Genomic DNA, 16181 nt, shown 5'->3' with positions numbered 1-16181 from the left:
TTGGGCAGAGGAGCCTGGTAGGCTGCAGTCCATGGGGTCACAAAGAGTCAGACACAAATGAGCGACTTCACTTTCACTTTTCACTTTCATGCATTGGAGAAGGAAATGGCAACCCACTCCAGTGTTCTTGCCTGGAGAATCTCAGGGATGGGAGAGCTGGTGGGCTGCCATCTATGGGGTCACACAGAGTCAGACACGACTGAAGTGACTTAGCAGCAGTAGCAGCAGCAGCACATACTATGTCACACCATCTGTCCAAAGGGATTTTAAAAGGCACATGTGCCCTGTGGAACTCCAGAGAGGGCCGGGGAGTCCATAGTGGCCAAGACTTCATTTTTCTTCCTCAGCCACAGCCATGGCTGTGGAATTTGATTCTTGCCCTCAAGAGCTTTTTTTATATCACCACCTCTCACTACACCTACAGGCTCCATCAGCAAGAGGAATGATTTTCAATATTTCCAAATTGTTTGTGAACATCTTAAACCCTAAAGTCTTGTGGTGACAATGGCTTACACAATTCTCACAATGGATTGAGGTGGCAACCTTCCTAGTGTCAAGGTTCTCGTAGGAGGTTTGGGACATGGGGAAGTTAGTACTGGAAGGGAAAGAGAGAGTTTAACAGATTCTCCCAGAATTCCAGCATTCAGAAAGGACACTGTAACCTGAGAGATGGGAAAGTGAGTAGAGGGTGAGGTTTCCTCTAAATCTCAATGATGACCAGAAACTCGAAGGGCTCCATTCCTCTGGGGATGGACAGAAAAACCTGTCTTGGCTGTTGTATCCGGAGCAGAGCAGCCCTCTCCATGAGGAGGGAGTGGGGATTCTGTCCAGGGAAGCAGCCTCTGTAGCAGCAGCAGCCTCCTGTGGTCAGCTCGGTGGAGAGACAGAGAGCATGGCCATGTCAACTAAACTCACCTTATCCATTCCCGGCATCCCCTGCAGCAGCCCTCTCTGTTTTATAGAGAGTAACAGAATGGGAGCCCTTACTGGGGCAATTGCACCCAAGAGAGTCCTTCCTACCCCCCCCCCCACCCTTTTATGGCACTCCCTGACGTCCAGCAACCAGGCATTGCAGCTGGCTGGAGGAAAATGCCTTCGCTTCAAAAGTGACTGGCTTTTCATAAAACAGCTCTTTCAGCATCAGCCCTAGGTTCCCAGCAAGTGGACTGGCAGCACCCTGCTCTAGGGCTCAGGAATTTATAAATCAGGAGAGGTTTCTCAAGACTTAGCCCCACATGGGATCCTTAGCAACGGCCCAACCTTCCCTTAGGCCTGCGAGGTGCCCATTGCACTTGCAAAGCGTAGGGGATGGCCCGCGTGCAGCCAGTAGCCAGGGGCACAAGCTGGATACCACGAGCTCTCTCTGGGAGTCCGCAAACAGCCGCGGAGGGACATTCATTCGCCCAAGGAGAGTAGAACCAGTGGAGAGAAAGGGGGAGCAAGGCAAAAAAAAAGTAAGGAAGGAAGAGGGGAAAAAAAAAAAACAGAAAAGGTTAAAGAAAGGGCGGGAAGCAAAGTGAGAAAGGGAAACGGAGCAAGAAGGAAAGAGCAAGCAGCCAGGAGCTGACAAGATCCCAAGCAAGAGAAAGAGAGGCGAATAAACAAAGCCAGGGGAAAGGCCTGGGAGGAGGGGCAAGAATGCGGGATCCTCACAGAAGAGAAAGACAACTTGGGAACCTGGGCTCAGAGAAAAGAGAGAGGCTGGAGGGGCTCAGGCAAGCTATACGAAGAGTGCGGGTCTTTGGGGCGCTCCAGTGCGGAATTGACATTCGGTACCCTGTTCCGGCGGCTGTCAGGGCCGCTCGTCCAGGGCCTCCCGGCTGCTTCGCCCCGCGCACCCCTAACCGCCAAGCAGGCCAACCCGTGTGCAAACAAAGGAGACGTCCCGGGGTAGGAATGGAAGAGTTTCCTGTGGCCGCCAGAGCGCACTGCTCCCACGCTCCAGGGCTCCAGGCGCCAGCCCAGCCAAGCCCGGGCGACACTACATGGGAGCTGAGGTGCTCCCTGCGTTACCCGCACGGATCGGCCGCCCCTTCCGATCCTCTGCCCTCCCGCCGCGCCGGGTGAGCTCCCCGGTTCTGCTCCCGGGACCCTGCTCGGCTGCGGGCGTGTACTTACCTGGACGGTGTCTGCCTGGCATCGCGTTTGCCGTCCATCACGGAGGGCACGCAGCTGGTGAGTTCGGTCCAGTCGGCGTGCAGTCCGCAGCTCCAGCCCGTGGAGAACCTGGAGAAGAGCCGGATCTCCTGCTTACCCTGCCGGTGGCAAGTGCACGTCTTCTGACCCACGCGGCACTCATAAGTCTGCTCCAGCTGGATGTTGCCCACCGGGTGGCGGCCGAAAGTGATGCTTTCCGTCTTTTGGATGTGCAGGAACACGATCCGGTCATCGCCCTTGATGTCGAAGTCTACCTTGCACAGAAGGTCGCCGTGGCTGAAAGTGTAACGGGGCAGGAACCTGGCGGAGCTCTCATCCCCTGAGCGGTACGGGTCCGGCAGCGGGGAGCTGAACGCCTGAAGACGGAGGAGCTGGCATTCTGTGCTGGGGCACACGTACTGGAGGACGATCAGCGCCAATAGGAAGAGCATCACCAAAGCCAGCAGCAGCTTGTTTGATTTCTCCTCCATGTTCCCGACGCTGGGGGAAACCCAAGCTCCTTAAGTCAATCCCGCAGCTCAGCCCGCGCTCGCTGCACGCCCGCATCGCTCCCTCCGCTGGTGCCACGGTTGATCCCCTCTCCCCCTCCCTTCGCTGCGCCCTTCCTTCCTTCCCGCAGGCTCAGCGCTGTGGCTTCTGCCGCACACCCCTCCTCCCCGCCCCTCCCCTCCCGACTCCTGACCTCTCGCCGTTTGCCCTCTCTCCACACCTGAGCTCTCTGGAGCGGCTTCGACGGGTTTCCTACCCGTGGGACCCCGCCTGCCCCGGTTGTTTCACTCCCCAACTCCTACCACGGGTCTGAGCCTCCGTGCATCTCATTCCAGTCTTGGTGGCTCTGAGGCTCACATCCCCATTCCGCTTCGCCCACCCCACTCTCCTTGGCGCTTCTGCCCCCCAGTCCCCTCGGCCCACACACCGCCCCCTCCTCGCCTGCCCAATCTCGGGCTGCTTGGCCTTTTGCCTCCGAATCCCTCCTCTTGCCGGCACCGGGTTGCCCACCTCTGGAACCGCCTTGACGGAGTTCAGATTATGGCGTTTGGAGTTCCCCTGGGGGAAGGGAGGCCCCGAGCACCCCGACCTGCTAGCAGAGACGCTGCGCTAAGGGTGCCCTCGGAAGCGCGGGGAAGGAGCTGAAGCGCAGCCAAGCGCGTGCCGCTCCCCTCCAGAGCCCCCGAGCCCGGCAGCCGCGGGCCAGCCAGAACTTGGCGCCCTTTCCTCTCCTTGCGGTGGCTTGCCCTTCCCGCACCGCTCCCCCTCTCGCCCTGGCCCAGAAGCGCGAGTCCGCTTTCGCCTAAAACGTGCCTGGCTCGGGGACTCCAAATCTTGCAGAATGTGGCGCCGAGCACGTGCTTCAGAGAGTGACCCAAAGCGGCCGGGTCCCAGGTGAGCAAGGCCCGGCAGAGGGAGCCCAGGTCCCCGTGTCTCCTGAGGTCGTGCATCCGCCTGCGGGGGCCTCGGAGCTGTAGCGCGAAGAGAGGGGCACGCGCTGCTCCCGCCAGAGAGGAAGAAACCTTTAGGGACTCTTCCAGGAGCGGGTGGGAGTTGAACCCGTGAGACACACCCCTAGGAGGGCCGGCGCGGACTGGGGCGGTGACAGATCTAGGCCGACTTGATGCCAATTCGGCCTCTACTCTGGAATGCCAGCGGAGACAGTTGATGAGGGCTGGCGTTCCTTGCTCCGATTGCAGCTGCAGACTCGGGCAGTGCCACTTCCGCCTTCAGGCAACTCAGGGTACTAAGGATCAGGAGCAACCTTGGATTTCTGTGATAATGCCTCCGCCTAAGAACTCAAACCACTTAAGCAGAAGACCTGGGTTTTTTCCTGTTTGGGGGGACGGAGGTCACTCTAGTGAGCACATAACTACACTTGGGCTCGTAATTTCAGCCTCCCCTAAAATAGCAAAGGCGCAAATTGGACCTTTCCCCTCTCTCCTTGCCAGTTTTCATTGTCCAACGGAAGAAGGGGCATTTTCTGAAAAGGTAAGTCAACATGAAGGACAAAGCATAACCAAAAAAAAAAAAGTTTCAGAATGAGAATTTGAGCCTTTTTAGAGAAGAGACAGGTCATTACTTCCCTTTTCTTTCTCAATCCCCAGCATCAAGCCCCGTGCCTACAGGAAGGCTTCACTCATAAGATTTGTTAAAAGAAAGGCACAGGATTAAATACTACATGGGGGGGTATCTAATCCAAGGTGATGTGACAAATGAAGAAGAAGGCCCAGAGAGGGAAAAGAATGTGCCCAAGACAGAGCCTGAGGATTTGCACCCAGGAAGCCATCCATTTCCTAACACCACCACCTCTTTCAATAAACAGGTACAGAGCACCCACAAGCCAAGTGTCCAGAAAGGCTCTATTCAGCTGCAGGACCAGCACTGTAAGGATTGGCAAGGAAAGAAGGACTGTACCTTTAGGACAAGGCCCCAAGACTCAGGACTCTGACTCTTCCCATCTGATTGATCAGGCATTGGGAACTGGTATTTCTGTGAATGAGTGTCCACCGGTGTCCAGTCCCACCTCTGCAGAAGGAGCTCGGGCTGGCAGAGGTGTCTCAGAACAGTGTTGTTGGGGAGGTGGGGGCCCGTGAACTGAGTCCTGGGGATGGCAGTTAGTCCCTCCAGAGACAGGCACTCCCAGGATCTCCCTCAGAACATTTGATCCTTTGCTGAGCTCTGTTCATCCCTCGTCTATTCTCTCTGTGCAGTAAGGCAGTGAGCACTGGTCTCCAGACCTGAGATTCTGTCATTTGCTTGCTGGGCAGCCTTGGGATTATGACTTGCCCCTCCTGAGCCTCACTTTCTTCTGCTGTAAAATAGGACTAACTCCTTTCTGACCATCTGGGTCACTGTGAGGATGGCCTTTGATGTTGATGTTTAGTCTCTACATCCGACTCTTTGCGACCCCATGGGCTGTCACCCGCCAGACTCTTCTGTCCACAGAATTTCTCCAGGCAAGAATACTGGAGCGGGTTGCCATTTCCTCCTCCAGGGGATCTTTCCGACCCAGAGACTGAATTCTGCTCTCTTACATCTCCTGCATTGCAGGTGGATTCTTTGCCACTGAGCCACCAGGGCTTCCCAGGGATGGGATTGGGCAATCCCAAATATGAGGCAGTGTTTAACTCCTGCTTTAAGCTCAGATGTGCCAACTGAGTCATGGGCCAGTGAAAGTAGGGACCCTTCTCATGGGATTTCACAGTTGTGCTCCTGCCCTTACCTCCTCCCCAGACATCCCCAGTCCTGGTTGGACTTCCACGTGGCCCCAAGCTACTGGGGACAGTGAGAGTCCCTTTGTCTGGTGGCAAGCATGAAGGATTCTTGAGAATCCTGCATTTCAGGCATTTCACCTACCTGGGGATCCCGGGGAGGGGTGGGGGGATCAACTGATGGAAGAAGGCATCAGACTAAGGAGTCAGATACAGCACCTTTTAAGGCAGACATCTTGGCCTCCCAGAGAGCACCTCAGATGCTCCCAGGCTTGTGGGACACATCTGCAAGGGCAGGTGAGGGGAGAGCCAAGGGAGCCATGAGGATCGCTGAGGAACTCAACCTGCGAGTTGTCCCTACCTGCTCCCAGGCTACCCATTTGACCCCTTTGGTCTCTTAAGTAGGTGGCTCTCTTCATGGTTCCATATGAGGACCACCTCCCACCAACCAGTACATTCAGTGGGTCCCCAGAGAAACACTTCTGGAACACAGTGGGTCACACACATTCATGCCCCCAGTGACTCTAAGGACTCTGGAGTTCCTTCTTTAAGAGAGATCAATGGGACTGGAACATGGGAAGGTGCCTTGAATGGGGGTGGGTAACTAGTGCAGGAAATAGTCAGGATTTACTCATTTAGGTCATATAGAGGAACACATGCACACAGTCAATCTGATTCTCAGAGAAAGGGGCAGTCAGATTTGTAGTTTTTCTCTGCACAAAGAAGGAACAGGATGAGGCTGTGAAGTCTGGCTTCTGAATTCGGATGCCTGTGCTCATTCACTTAGTCGTGTCTGACTCTGCAACCCCATGGACTGTAGCACACCAGGCTCCTCCGTCCATGGGAGTCTCCAGCCAAGAATACTGGATGGGGTTGCCATTTCCTCCTCCAGGGGATCTTCCTGACCCAGGGGTCAAACTCATGTCTCCCGAGTGTCCTGCCTTGGCAGGTGGATTCTTTACTATTGAGGCACCTGAGTATATTTTAGTGTGACTATATACACCAGCTCACTGGAGGGTATCTGCATTTCTAAGACTTTCCTCTACTCTTATCCTGTAAGAAAAATAAAGAAATTACTCTCTCATGGTGGATTTCATATATCTGGATTCCTAAAAGTGGGAAGAAACTGTCTTCGGGGAAGTAGGGGAACTCACAAGTCTCAGATGACTGTTCCTGGGGTGAAAAGGCTCCCTGCTAAGAAGAGGGAATTCTTCCCATGTGTCTCCTGAGGCCATGCCTGGACCTTCGTAGGACATTCCAAGACCTCTTGCAATGCTGGGCTGGGCCCATCTTGCAGGAACTGGTTCCCCTCAGGAATTGAGCAACAAAGATCCTGATACTCCAGAAGGGCTTCCCAGATGGTGCTAGTGGTAAAGAATCCACCTGCAATGCAGGAGACATAAGAGATCTCAGTGTCAGGAATAGCAACCAACTCCAATATTCTTGCCTGGTGAATCCCATGGACAGAGGAGCCTGGTAGGCTACAGTCCATGGGGTTGCAAAGAGTCAGACACAACTGAAGCGACTTAGTATGCATGCTCATACTCTGAAATCAGCCCTCTTTTGGAAATGGGGTTGAGGGACAAGTCTGTGGCTTTGCATCTTCTTCCTTAGGGCAGCCTGAGTTGTCGTCTGTGTATATATTTGGGATTCAGGATTTGGAACATGAGGAGGACTCTGCAGTCCTCCTTCATAAAAGCACTGCTCCGAAATTTGAGCTTTAATACTCTAAACAGGTTCAGTGTGTTATAGACAGCACTCTCAATGGTTGTCTATTTTTCTCCTATGAAGCACTGAATTTATTTGTTTAACCTTTAAAAAAACACATGGGGTTAAAGGAATTAAAAGAGGAGGAGGATGTAGGGGTAATGTGTGTGCTGAATGAACATGTGCTGCAAAGGCAAGAGAAAGAAGCACCGGACCAGGGTTCATGGTCAACTCTGGACATCAGACCCATGGCTGCCCTTCTCTTGATGAGAACTGCCCACCGTTTCCCCGACAGTGACACCCCCATTTCTCACCGACAGTCTTTGGAGGAGTCTGTTCAGGCAGGGCTTTGAAAGCCCAGGCCAACCAAAGCCTGGCAACCACCAGGGGAAGCAGGTCAGACTCCACCCCTGATACAGTTATGTCACTTATTTGGGCCTCAGTCTCCACTCATAAAATAGCCTGACCAGGTACCTTCCAGAAGCTGGAAGCCAATCTCAAATGAGTTTATTCTATAAAGGAGAGGGCACAGGTTTGGAGAGCACCTTGCCTTGGGGTTTCATCAGGGCTCTCTGAGCTGTCTTAGTGCCTCAGTTTTCTCATCCATGAAAATGGGGCTGTAACAACCTCACTCGGTTATAATATGAGTTCACTAAAACAATCTGTGGGAGGTACTCAGTCAAGTTCCTGGAAAGAGTACACCTTGTATAAATGTCCATTTCTCTTCACTTTCAACTCTGAATACCTTTGGTTTGAGCTCTTGGTTATATTTCCCACAACAGTAACATACATATATTTAATGACAGGGGTGGGGCTGGCTTTGCCCCCACCACATTTTCTTTGCCTACATTCTTGTCTCACCCACCCTTCACATCTCTCCAGTGCTTTCCTGGGCTGGCATCCCTGGGTGACGAAAGGATAAAATGATCCATTTAATCACACTGAGGAATGAGACATGTCCGTGTGAACCCTGGCAGGAGACATCCACAAAAGAGGAGGAAAAGTGATCCCCACCAAGAGACACCATGAAACAGGCATAATGGCAGTGGAGGAGATGCTTGGGGAGCTGAGCTGGAGGCTTTTATGTATGTGCAGAACTTACAGGGCCAGCCCCACTCTAAATTATTGGCAGTAATTTTCGACTCTGTTCACTTCAAAAGTTAATGGTTGATTTGGCCAGAGCAGTTTCGACTTGATCAGCTGAGAAACCACAGCGGTCATGAAAAACATGATCAGTTTTGTGTTCATCCAGCGTGAGCCAGAGCTGGGCCAGCAACTCCCTTTCCCCGTGGCTGAGTAGAAAGAGCGCAAGCTGGAGACGAAGCAAACAATGTTTGAGTCTTAGTTCTGCCTCCAGCTCACTGTGTGACCCTGGGCTAGTCTCTTGACCTCTCTGGGATTTAGCTCCTGACCTTGGTAAATGGAGGGGCCGTATCAGATGACTCCGAAGACAGAAGACTGGTCCCAGAAGGAACTTGCTGTGATCTAAGTTATGCCTGCTACCAACAAGAGCTGAGGAGGGACCACACTCTCTGTAGCCTTTGTGCAGCCAAAAATGCTCTACCGAAGATGACCTCAAGCTTGGGGCTGAGTCAGAAAAGCCAAAGGAGGACTTAGAGGAGGCAACTTTCTTAGATCATGTGGGTAAGAGAGAAACTTGTAAATAAACCTCCCGGGCTTCTGCTGACTTGGAAAGTAAAGTCAAAACTGAAGGATTGGGGAAAAGTGTTGAGAACTGAGCTCCCAGGGACACAAAAGCCCTAGGTAGGTTTTAATAATGATAATAACAAAAGCAAGAATGAACCTGCCTGGCCCACAGCCTCCCACTTGTTTGCTTACTGTGGGATCTTCGCAAGAGAGGAGCATGCCCACTGCTGATCTCCTGGCTGGTCTCTGTGGGAGTTCTAGTTTTGAATAATAAAGTACAAAAGCTGAAAATTATATCTCAGAGAAATCTGGAGGATTTAGAGGAAGCTAGCCTCTGGGGGCAAAGTGGCTCAGAGGAAAAGGATCTCTTTGGCACCCAAATGGGCTTGAAGAGGGAGGTTTTATAAGAACAACCCAGGAAAAGAGAAAAAATAGTTTAGAGAAATCATACATGTCACCGCCTAAGTGAAAATTAATTTTTAACTAGAGGGAGCCAGATTAGACTCAACTGGGCTTGAGAGAAAAACCTAGAAAAGGACTTACTTTTTCATGTACCTATTTTCAAAATCCAGATTTCACTGAAAGGCATGAGAATGCAGAAAGCTACAAGCTTAGAGCAGCAGAGGGAAATGAACTTGATGAAAAACACGGTGAACATTCATCCACACTGAAGAAAGCCTCCTTAGTGGGTATCATCTTGTGAAATATTTAGCTGCTACAGAAGACAAACTTTCAGTCCCCATTCAGAAGAGTTGATAAGAGTGAATGAAGGGTTAGAATTGTAATGGGAGGCAATTGAGGAGAGGGTGGCATTTTGTCAAGGATGCCAGCTGCAGTGCTCTGCAGCATGGTCAGGGATGGCTAGCCATGGTGATGTCACCTGTAGGCTGACTCCAGAATTCTTAGCAGACTATGCCAGGAAGGCCTCGCTGACTCCATACCTATCATGTGTCAAGCACTTGGCTTGACGCCTCTCTCAATTAACATGCTTAGCAAGGGACTTCCCTGGAGGCCCAGTGGCTAAGACTGTGCAGTCCCAGTGCAGGGGGCCCCAGGTTCCATCTCAGGTCAGGGAACTAGATTCCACACGCCGCAACTAAGAGTTTATGTGCCACAACTAAAAGATTCTGCATGCTTGAACTAAGACCTGGCATGGCCAAATAAATAGATTTTTTAAAAAATACTTGGCAGCCCAGTGAGGTGGTTACTTTTGTTGTACTTATTTCACAGATGAGTAAAATGGAGTTCAGGATTAGAGCCACCCAGCTTGGAAGTAGTGGAGCTGTGCCATGTTGTTGTGCTCAGTTGTGCCCGACTCTTTGTGACCCCATAGATTGTATCCCACCAGGCTCCTCCTCCATGGAATTCTCCAGGCAAGACTACTGGAGTGGGGTTGCCATGCCCTCCTCCAGGGTATCTTCGCAACCAAGGTATCAAACCTGTGTCTCTTATGTCTCCTGTATTGGCAGGTAGGTTCTTTACCACTAGCATCACCTGGGAAGCCCAGTGGAGCTGAGACTTGAACCCAAATCTGTCAATCTTCACAGTGAGTCCAGTGTCCCAGTGATGCGTATCCAGCTCCAAGACATCTGGGCATGAGCTGGAGAGTGAGTCATCCTGTCCACAAATGGAATATCAAGAAACTTAGATGGTCCTCATCCTAGGAAGAGAGAGATCATGGTGTGGGGGGTGGCACATGCTCTGAGGACACTGAAGGAGATCGAGGTTAGGGGCTCAGAGTCTGAACTTTGTTAATAGTTAAGACGGACACATAGATGCAGACACTGCAAACTGGGTAACTCAATGCACACAAAACCTTGGGACATCACCCACACTATCTGATACGGTTATTTATTTATTTATTTATTTTTTGGAAGTGTCTTACGCAACTTGGTCCACTCTGCCATGAAATAACATTCTGGAAGGCTGGGACCTTGGCTTCTTCATTTTTAAAATTTCTCCTCAGTTCCCAATAACAATATTTGGTCTAAGGCTTCTTAGTTTACCAAATACTTTCATAGACACTGACTGAACCTTCAAAATAACTCAACAAGGCAGCTGTTCTTGCCCTCAATTTATCTGTGGGGAAATGGCATTTGGTAGGGCCAAAGGACCTTGGCTGAGGGCTCACAGCTGATGTGGAGTTGTCACTGCTGACCACTCCCTTGATACCCCCAAGCACGCAAGCCAACATGAGGTAATCACAAGGTCCCTCACAGAGGATCTGCCATAGACTAGACACTCAAGAGATGTCAGTTGTCCCCTTCCTTGACAATACATGATTTTAAAATGTTTTCTTTGCACTAACTATATCCTACCTGTTCCCCCAATATGTTCAACAGACACCAGTCTACATGCTCAAAGAGCTTACCATTGATGTAAGGAAATACAGCCCGTGTGTGTGCCCAGTGACCTAGTCCCTTCCTTGTCAATGAGGTTGTACAAAAAGTGTCCTAGCTCCAGAAGATGTGGTACATATATACAATGGAATGCTACTCAGTCATAAAAAAGAATGAAATAATGCCATTTGTAGCAACATGGGTGGACCTAGAGATTGTCATACTAAGTGAGGTAAGCCAGGTGGGGACAGACAAATATCATACGATATCACCTATATGGGATCTGAAATATGACACGAATGAACATATCTATGAAACAGAAACAGATTCACAGACGTAGAGAACAGACCTGTGGTTACCAAGGTGGGGATGAGAATGGGAGAAGGATGGATTGGGAATTTGGGATTAACAAATGCAAACTATTATAGATAGATAGATCAGTAGCTGAATCACTTTGGTGTACACCAAAAACTAGCACAGCATTGTAAATCAACTATGCTTCAATAGAATATAAAAAAAAAATCAAAATGTCCTAGCTCTGCCCAATTACAAATGTCACCCTCCATCTGTGGCACCAAGAGTGTGACACTGTGAGCAGTGTGTGGTTGCACAAGCACACTATAGTTTGTATCAACATCTATAGCCCCATTAGGACAAATAGTTGATTTTTTAGACCAAGTCAACAAGCAGGTGTGTTTTATTTCACTCAAACTGCGTCTGTCCTGCTCACTCTTCTCCCTGCAAAAACCAGCTTTTTGACTTGGTCTAGAAAATGTACTATTTGTCTTAATGGGTCTGTAGATGTTGATACAAACTGTAGTGTGCTTTTTGCAGGGAGAAGAGTGAGCAGGACAAGACACAGTTCAAGTGAAATAAAACACACTCTAAACGTTTCACCCTAAACGTTTCTATAGTTCCAGATCTTGCCAGCGGTTTGTTAGCAAGTCAAAGCAGAAACTGATTTTTGGTATTCCAGAGTCTTCTGGAAGACAGCCATATAAGGAATTGCTCGATGAGCAAGTTCCTGGCTTTCTTCTGCCAGCTGAGATGCAAGATGCTGTGACAGTAGCAAGGGAACAATAAGGACAATGACAACAATTTGCCAGGATGTTGCAAACCCAGAATGCAGGAGAAGCTGTTTTCTTTATGGAATGCGTCTGGAAGTATGGCTAGATGTGATTTATCATCTGCATTAGATTCTACAACATGACATCCTAAATAGACATTTTATGTTGGATATCAACTGCGAAAATTTTTATTTAACACTAATATCATGAAAACCTGTGTAGCCGATATAGCCAGATTTCATCAAATGAAGGAGAATGAGTATGTTATAAACTATTCACTCTAAACACATTATTATCTGAACCTTCTTTGAGCTCTATTATACAATAGAGTTTGTAGCCTAATACTTAGATTAAAAAAAAAAAATGTGGAGTCGGAGATTCAGGCTGAACTGAATCTCCTTGTAAGACCCCTGAAATGGATCTGATATGATAAAGAAGTCACTCTTGAAGTATTTACAGACCACACTTCATGTCAAAGAATGTAAAAAAGACCCTCAAAGGCAAAGTGCTCTGGGAAGATCCTTTTCCTGCCCTTCCTTCTCGACAGTCTGCTGCAAAGGCCCTGGTCAGTGCTGCAGGCTGCTTTTTTATCTCTGTAACTTAAGCGCCTCTGCAGAGCAGGCTCCCTCTCCACATGGCATTCAGTGAATTCAGAGTCAAGTCCAGGCTAGAGTCAGCTGCCTTCATTGTAAGTCTTTTGCAATTCAATGGATGGCTTGGCCCTTATGCCTTGAAGATTGGAATCTCCTGGACAGGGATAGGGTTTCACTTTCCATGTCTACAACACTTGCACCAAGGTTATTAATACAGTCTATACAGGGGGATCATATTGACAGCAAGCTCAAATTCACATCATAAAGTCTGTAGCTTGAATCTAGACTGAGCCAAGCCCCCCAGGAGGAGACTGAGTCACCCTAGGCATCCAGCCACCTGGGGTAAATTTGACAGTTTGAAATCCCGTTCAAGTCAATCCTGTCGAGGACACTGCTTCTCTCTTTCTATATCAACCCCACTCTCCCAGACGTCCCACCCATGCCTGGAGGTACACTTCAACACATAAGGGGGATGAACATAATTTGGGGAACACCTCAGGTGTTACCTCCACTGAGGCATTAAGAACTCAGAGATTTAAATGAATAAATGAATCATAATACAGTGATGTATCCCAGCCGAAGAATCGATGAGGCCATTGGAGGAGCTGGCAACAGCAGTGGAAGGAATATACTTTCTGGATTCAGACCAGGATTTGGGTCTCCATCTGGCTCCTTACTAGCTGTGTCGCCTCAGGCAAGCAGGGCCTCACTTTTCCCATCTATATGATGGGGATACTTCTAATCAGCTATCTTGTAAAGCATCCATGAGAAAAGAGAGGAAAAATGTATATAAAGCACCATTTACAGGACCTGGCAGATAATAAGTACCCAACAAATGGCAGCTATTTTCATGGAAGAGGCCAGAGAGATAGCTAGGTGTGTCTTAGTGTCCTCCAGTCATGCGTGAATGTCTGCCTCCACTGTGGACAAGAAGTACTCTCCTCAGATAAGACACTGGATCATTGCATATGCTTCACTCTTTCTTTTGTTGTTGTTGTTTAGTCACTAGTGAAAGTGAAAGTCACTCAGTTGTGTCCCACTCTGTGACTCCATGGACTATACAGTCCATGGAATTCTCCAGGCCAGAATACTGGAGTTGGTAGCCTTTCCCTTCTCCAGGGGACCTTCCCAACCCAGGGATTGAACCCAGGTGTCCCACATTGCAGGCAGATTCTTTACCAGCTGAGCAACCAGGGAAGCCCAAGAATACTGGAGTGTGTAGCCTATCCCTTCAGTGGATATTCCCCAACCGAGGAATCGAACCAGGGTCTCCTGTATTGCAGGCACATTCTTTACCAACTGAACTATCAAGGAAGCCCAACTAGGTCGTAGCTGACTCTTTGCAACCCTATAGACTGTAGCCTGCCAGGCTCCTCTGTCCATGGGATTTCCCAGGCAAAAATACTGGAGTGGGTTGCCATTCCCTTCTCCAGGGGACCTTCCCAACGCAGGGACCAAACTCTCATCTCCTGCCTTGGCAGGCAGATTTTTACCACTGGACCACCTTGGAAGCCCTTTCCCTTTATTTCACTTTCGTGTTTTTAACGATCCAAGTCATTCATGACTGCAAACTGCATGAAAGTTCAAATACTGTAGAAAAAACAAAACTTCTCTTGACTCGCATACAATCCCACTGCCTTCCCTCAGGGAAATCGCTGGTTTTGGTTTGTTTTGTAGGTTAAGGGGCTTTTTGGTATGCAAGTGATATAAGAATAGACATAAAGAAAATTCATAGTGTTGTTTTATGTGGGTTTTTTGTAAAAAACCAAAATGTGTATTTTGTATGCATGTTTCAGTATTGAAGTATGATATGCATAAAGAAAAGGGAATATAGGCTAAGTGCATAGCTTGAATTTTCACAAACTGAACACACATATAATTGACATTTATATTGAAAAACATTATCTTTGCCCCAGAATCCTCTTTTGTGCCCTTTTCTAGTTAATAAACTCCCCCAAATGGCAACTATTGTGACTTACATCAGTGTATATGAGTTTTGCCTGCTTTTGTACTTTATATAAATTGAACCAAAAGTGTATTAGTTCTGTGTGGCTGCTGTCACAAATGACCACAAATTCCACAGCTTAACACAACACAAAACTATCATCTCACAGCTTCTCTAGGCCAAACATCCAGGCAGAGTGTGGCTGGATTCTCTGCTCAGGGCCTCCCAGGAATGAAATCAAGGTGTCCACCAGGACTTGGGTCTCCTATGGTGCTGGGTTCATCTTCCAAGTTTACCAATTTTTGGTAGAACTAATTTCCTTATGGTCGTAGGACTGAGGTCCTCATTTTCCTGATGGCTCTCGATTGGGGGTCATTCTCAGCAAAAGAAGCCACTCACATTCCTTGTCACAAGGCTTCTTCCACCTTTAAGCCAGGAACAGAGAACTTCTTTCATGTCAGGCCCCCTTGTGCTTTAACTCTGACTTCCTCTTCTGCCAGCAGTTAAAGAACATCCTCTGATTTGGAAGAACTCATTTGACCAGGTCGGGCCTCACCTGGATAATCTCCCTATCTTAAGGGTCACTGCTTTGGTACTGTAAATCTGAAAAATTTCTTTAGAGTAGTACCTAGATTAGTGTTTGAATAACTAGGGACATATGTGTGCCCACTGGGCTCCAGGCATCTTAGAGGAGATTCTGCCCACCATGAGCACTATGTCCTTTTTGATGTCCAGCTTCTTTCACCCAACATTATGTTTGTAAGGTTCACCCATATTGTGAGGATCGGATCTTTTGGTGAACATGTGTACATACAGAACTAAACACTTCTTGCTCTAAGACAGTAAAGTTTTGGGCTTTTTTGTTATCACAAAATAATCCAGCCTATCCTGACTGATGCAGCAGTCTGAAAGTGGAATTGCTATGACCAAAGGTGATAGAGCTTCCCTGATGGATCAGATAGTAAAGAATCAACCTGCAATGTAGAAGACCCAGGTTCGATCCCGGGGTCAGGAAGATCCCCTGGAGAGGGGAATGACTACCCACTCCAGTATTCTTGCCTGGAGAATTTCATGGACAGAGGAGGGTCATAGATGCTACCATATTGCCCTCCAATAAGGCAATGCCCTGGATATTGTTCAAGAGCATCTTGCCACGTCCTTACTTACAAACGTTATGATAGAAACCTGTGTGTATAAATGAATTGTGACCCATCTGAGCTTTATTTTGTATGCTTGTATAATAAGGATTTTACCCTAAGGATCCAGGAGAACAAGCCTAACCCTCCACCAGTCCAAACCACTAACATCACCACCAAGGACTGTGCATGCCCCTTACTGTGCTCTGTTGTTTTTTGTTTTTTTCATAGAATTTATTACTTCCAAGTATTCCATATATTTACTAATTTAGGATGTTTATTGTTTGCTTTCTATTTCTATTCACTAGGATATGAGCTTCTTCATAGTGGGGGAAATCTCTGTTAGGTTGTTGCTAGATCCAAGAGGCCTAGAAAATTCCCTGACAC

The 16181-nt window shown here is 48.7% G+C and overlaps 1 protein-coding gene across 1 annotated transcript in view; it reads right to left on the bottom strand.

The window, feature by feature from the left end:
• Positions 1–2114: 2114 nt before the first annotated feature.
• The window catches only part of LOC148773541 (heparan-sulfate 6-O-sulfotransferase 2-like), a 35231-nt gene continuing 21164 nt past the window's right edge, over positions 2115–16181 (bottom strand). The window contains exons 4-5 of the mRNA XM_088834327.1: positions 3460–3873; positions 2115–2637 (exon numbers count right to left, since the gene is read on the bottom strand). Coding sequence (XP_088690453.1) covers positions 2115–2637; positions 3460–3873 — 937 coding nt within the window. The remainder of the gene's footprint in view (positions 2638–3459; positions 3874–16181) is intronic.

The sequence above is a fragment of the Moschus berezovskii genome, chromosome X (genome assembly GCF_049115385.1).
Source record: "Moschus berezovskii isolate FMDL1 chromosome X, NW_MosBer_1.0, whole genome shotgun sequence".
Lineage (NCBI taxonomy): Eukaryota > Metazoa > Chordata > Mammalia > Artiodactyla > Moschidae > Moschus > Moschus berezovskii.
Note: the sequence above shows the minus strand (reverse complement) of the source record. Positions and strands in the feature narration are given on the sequence as shown.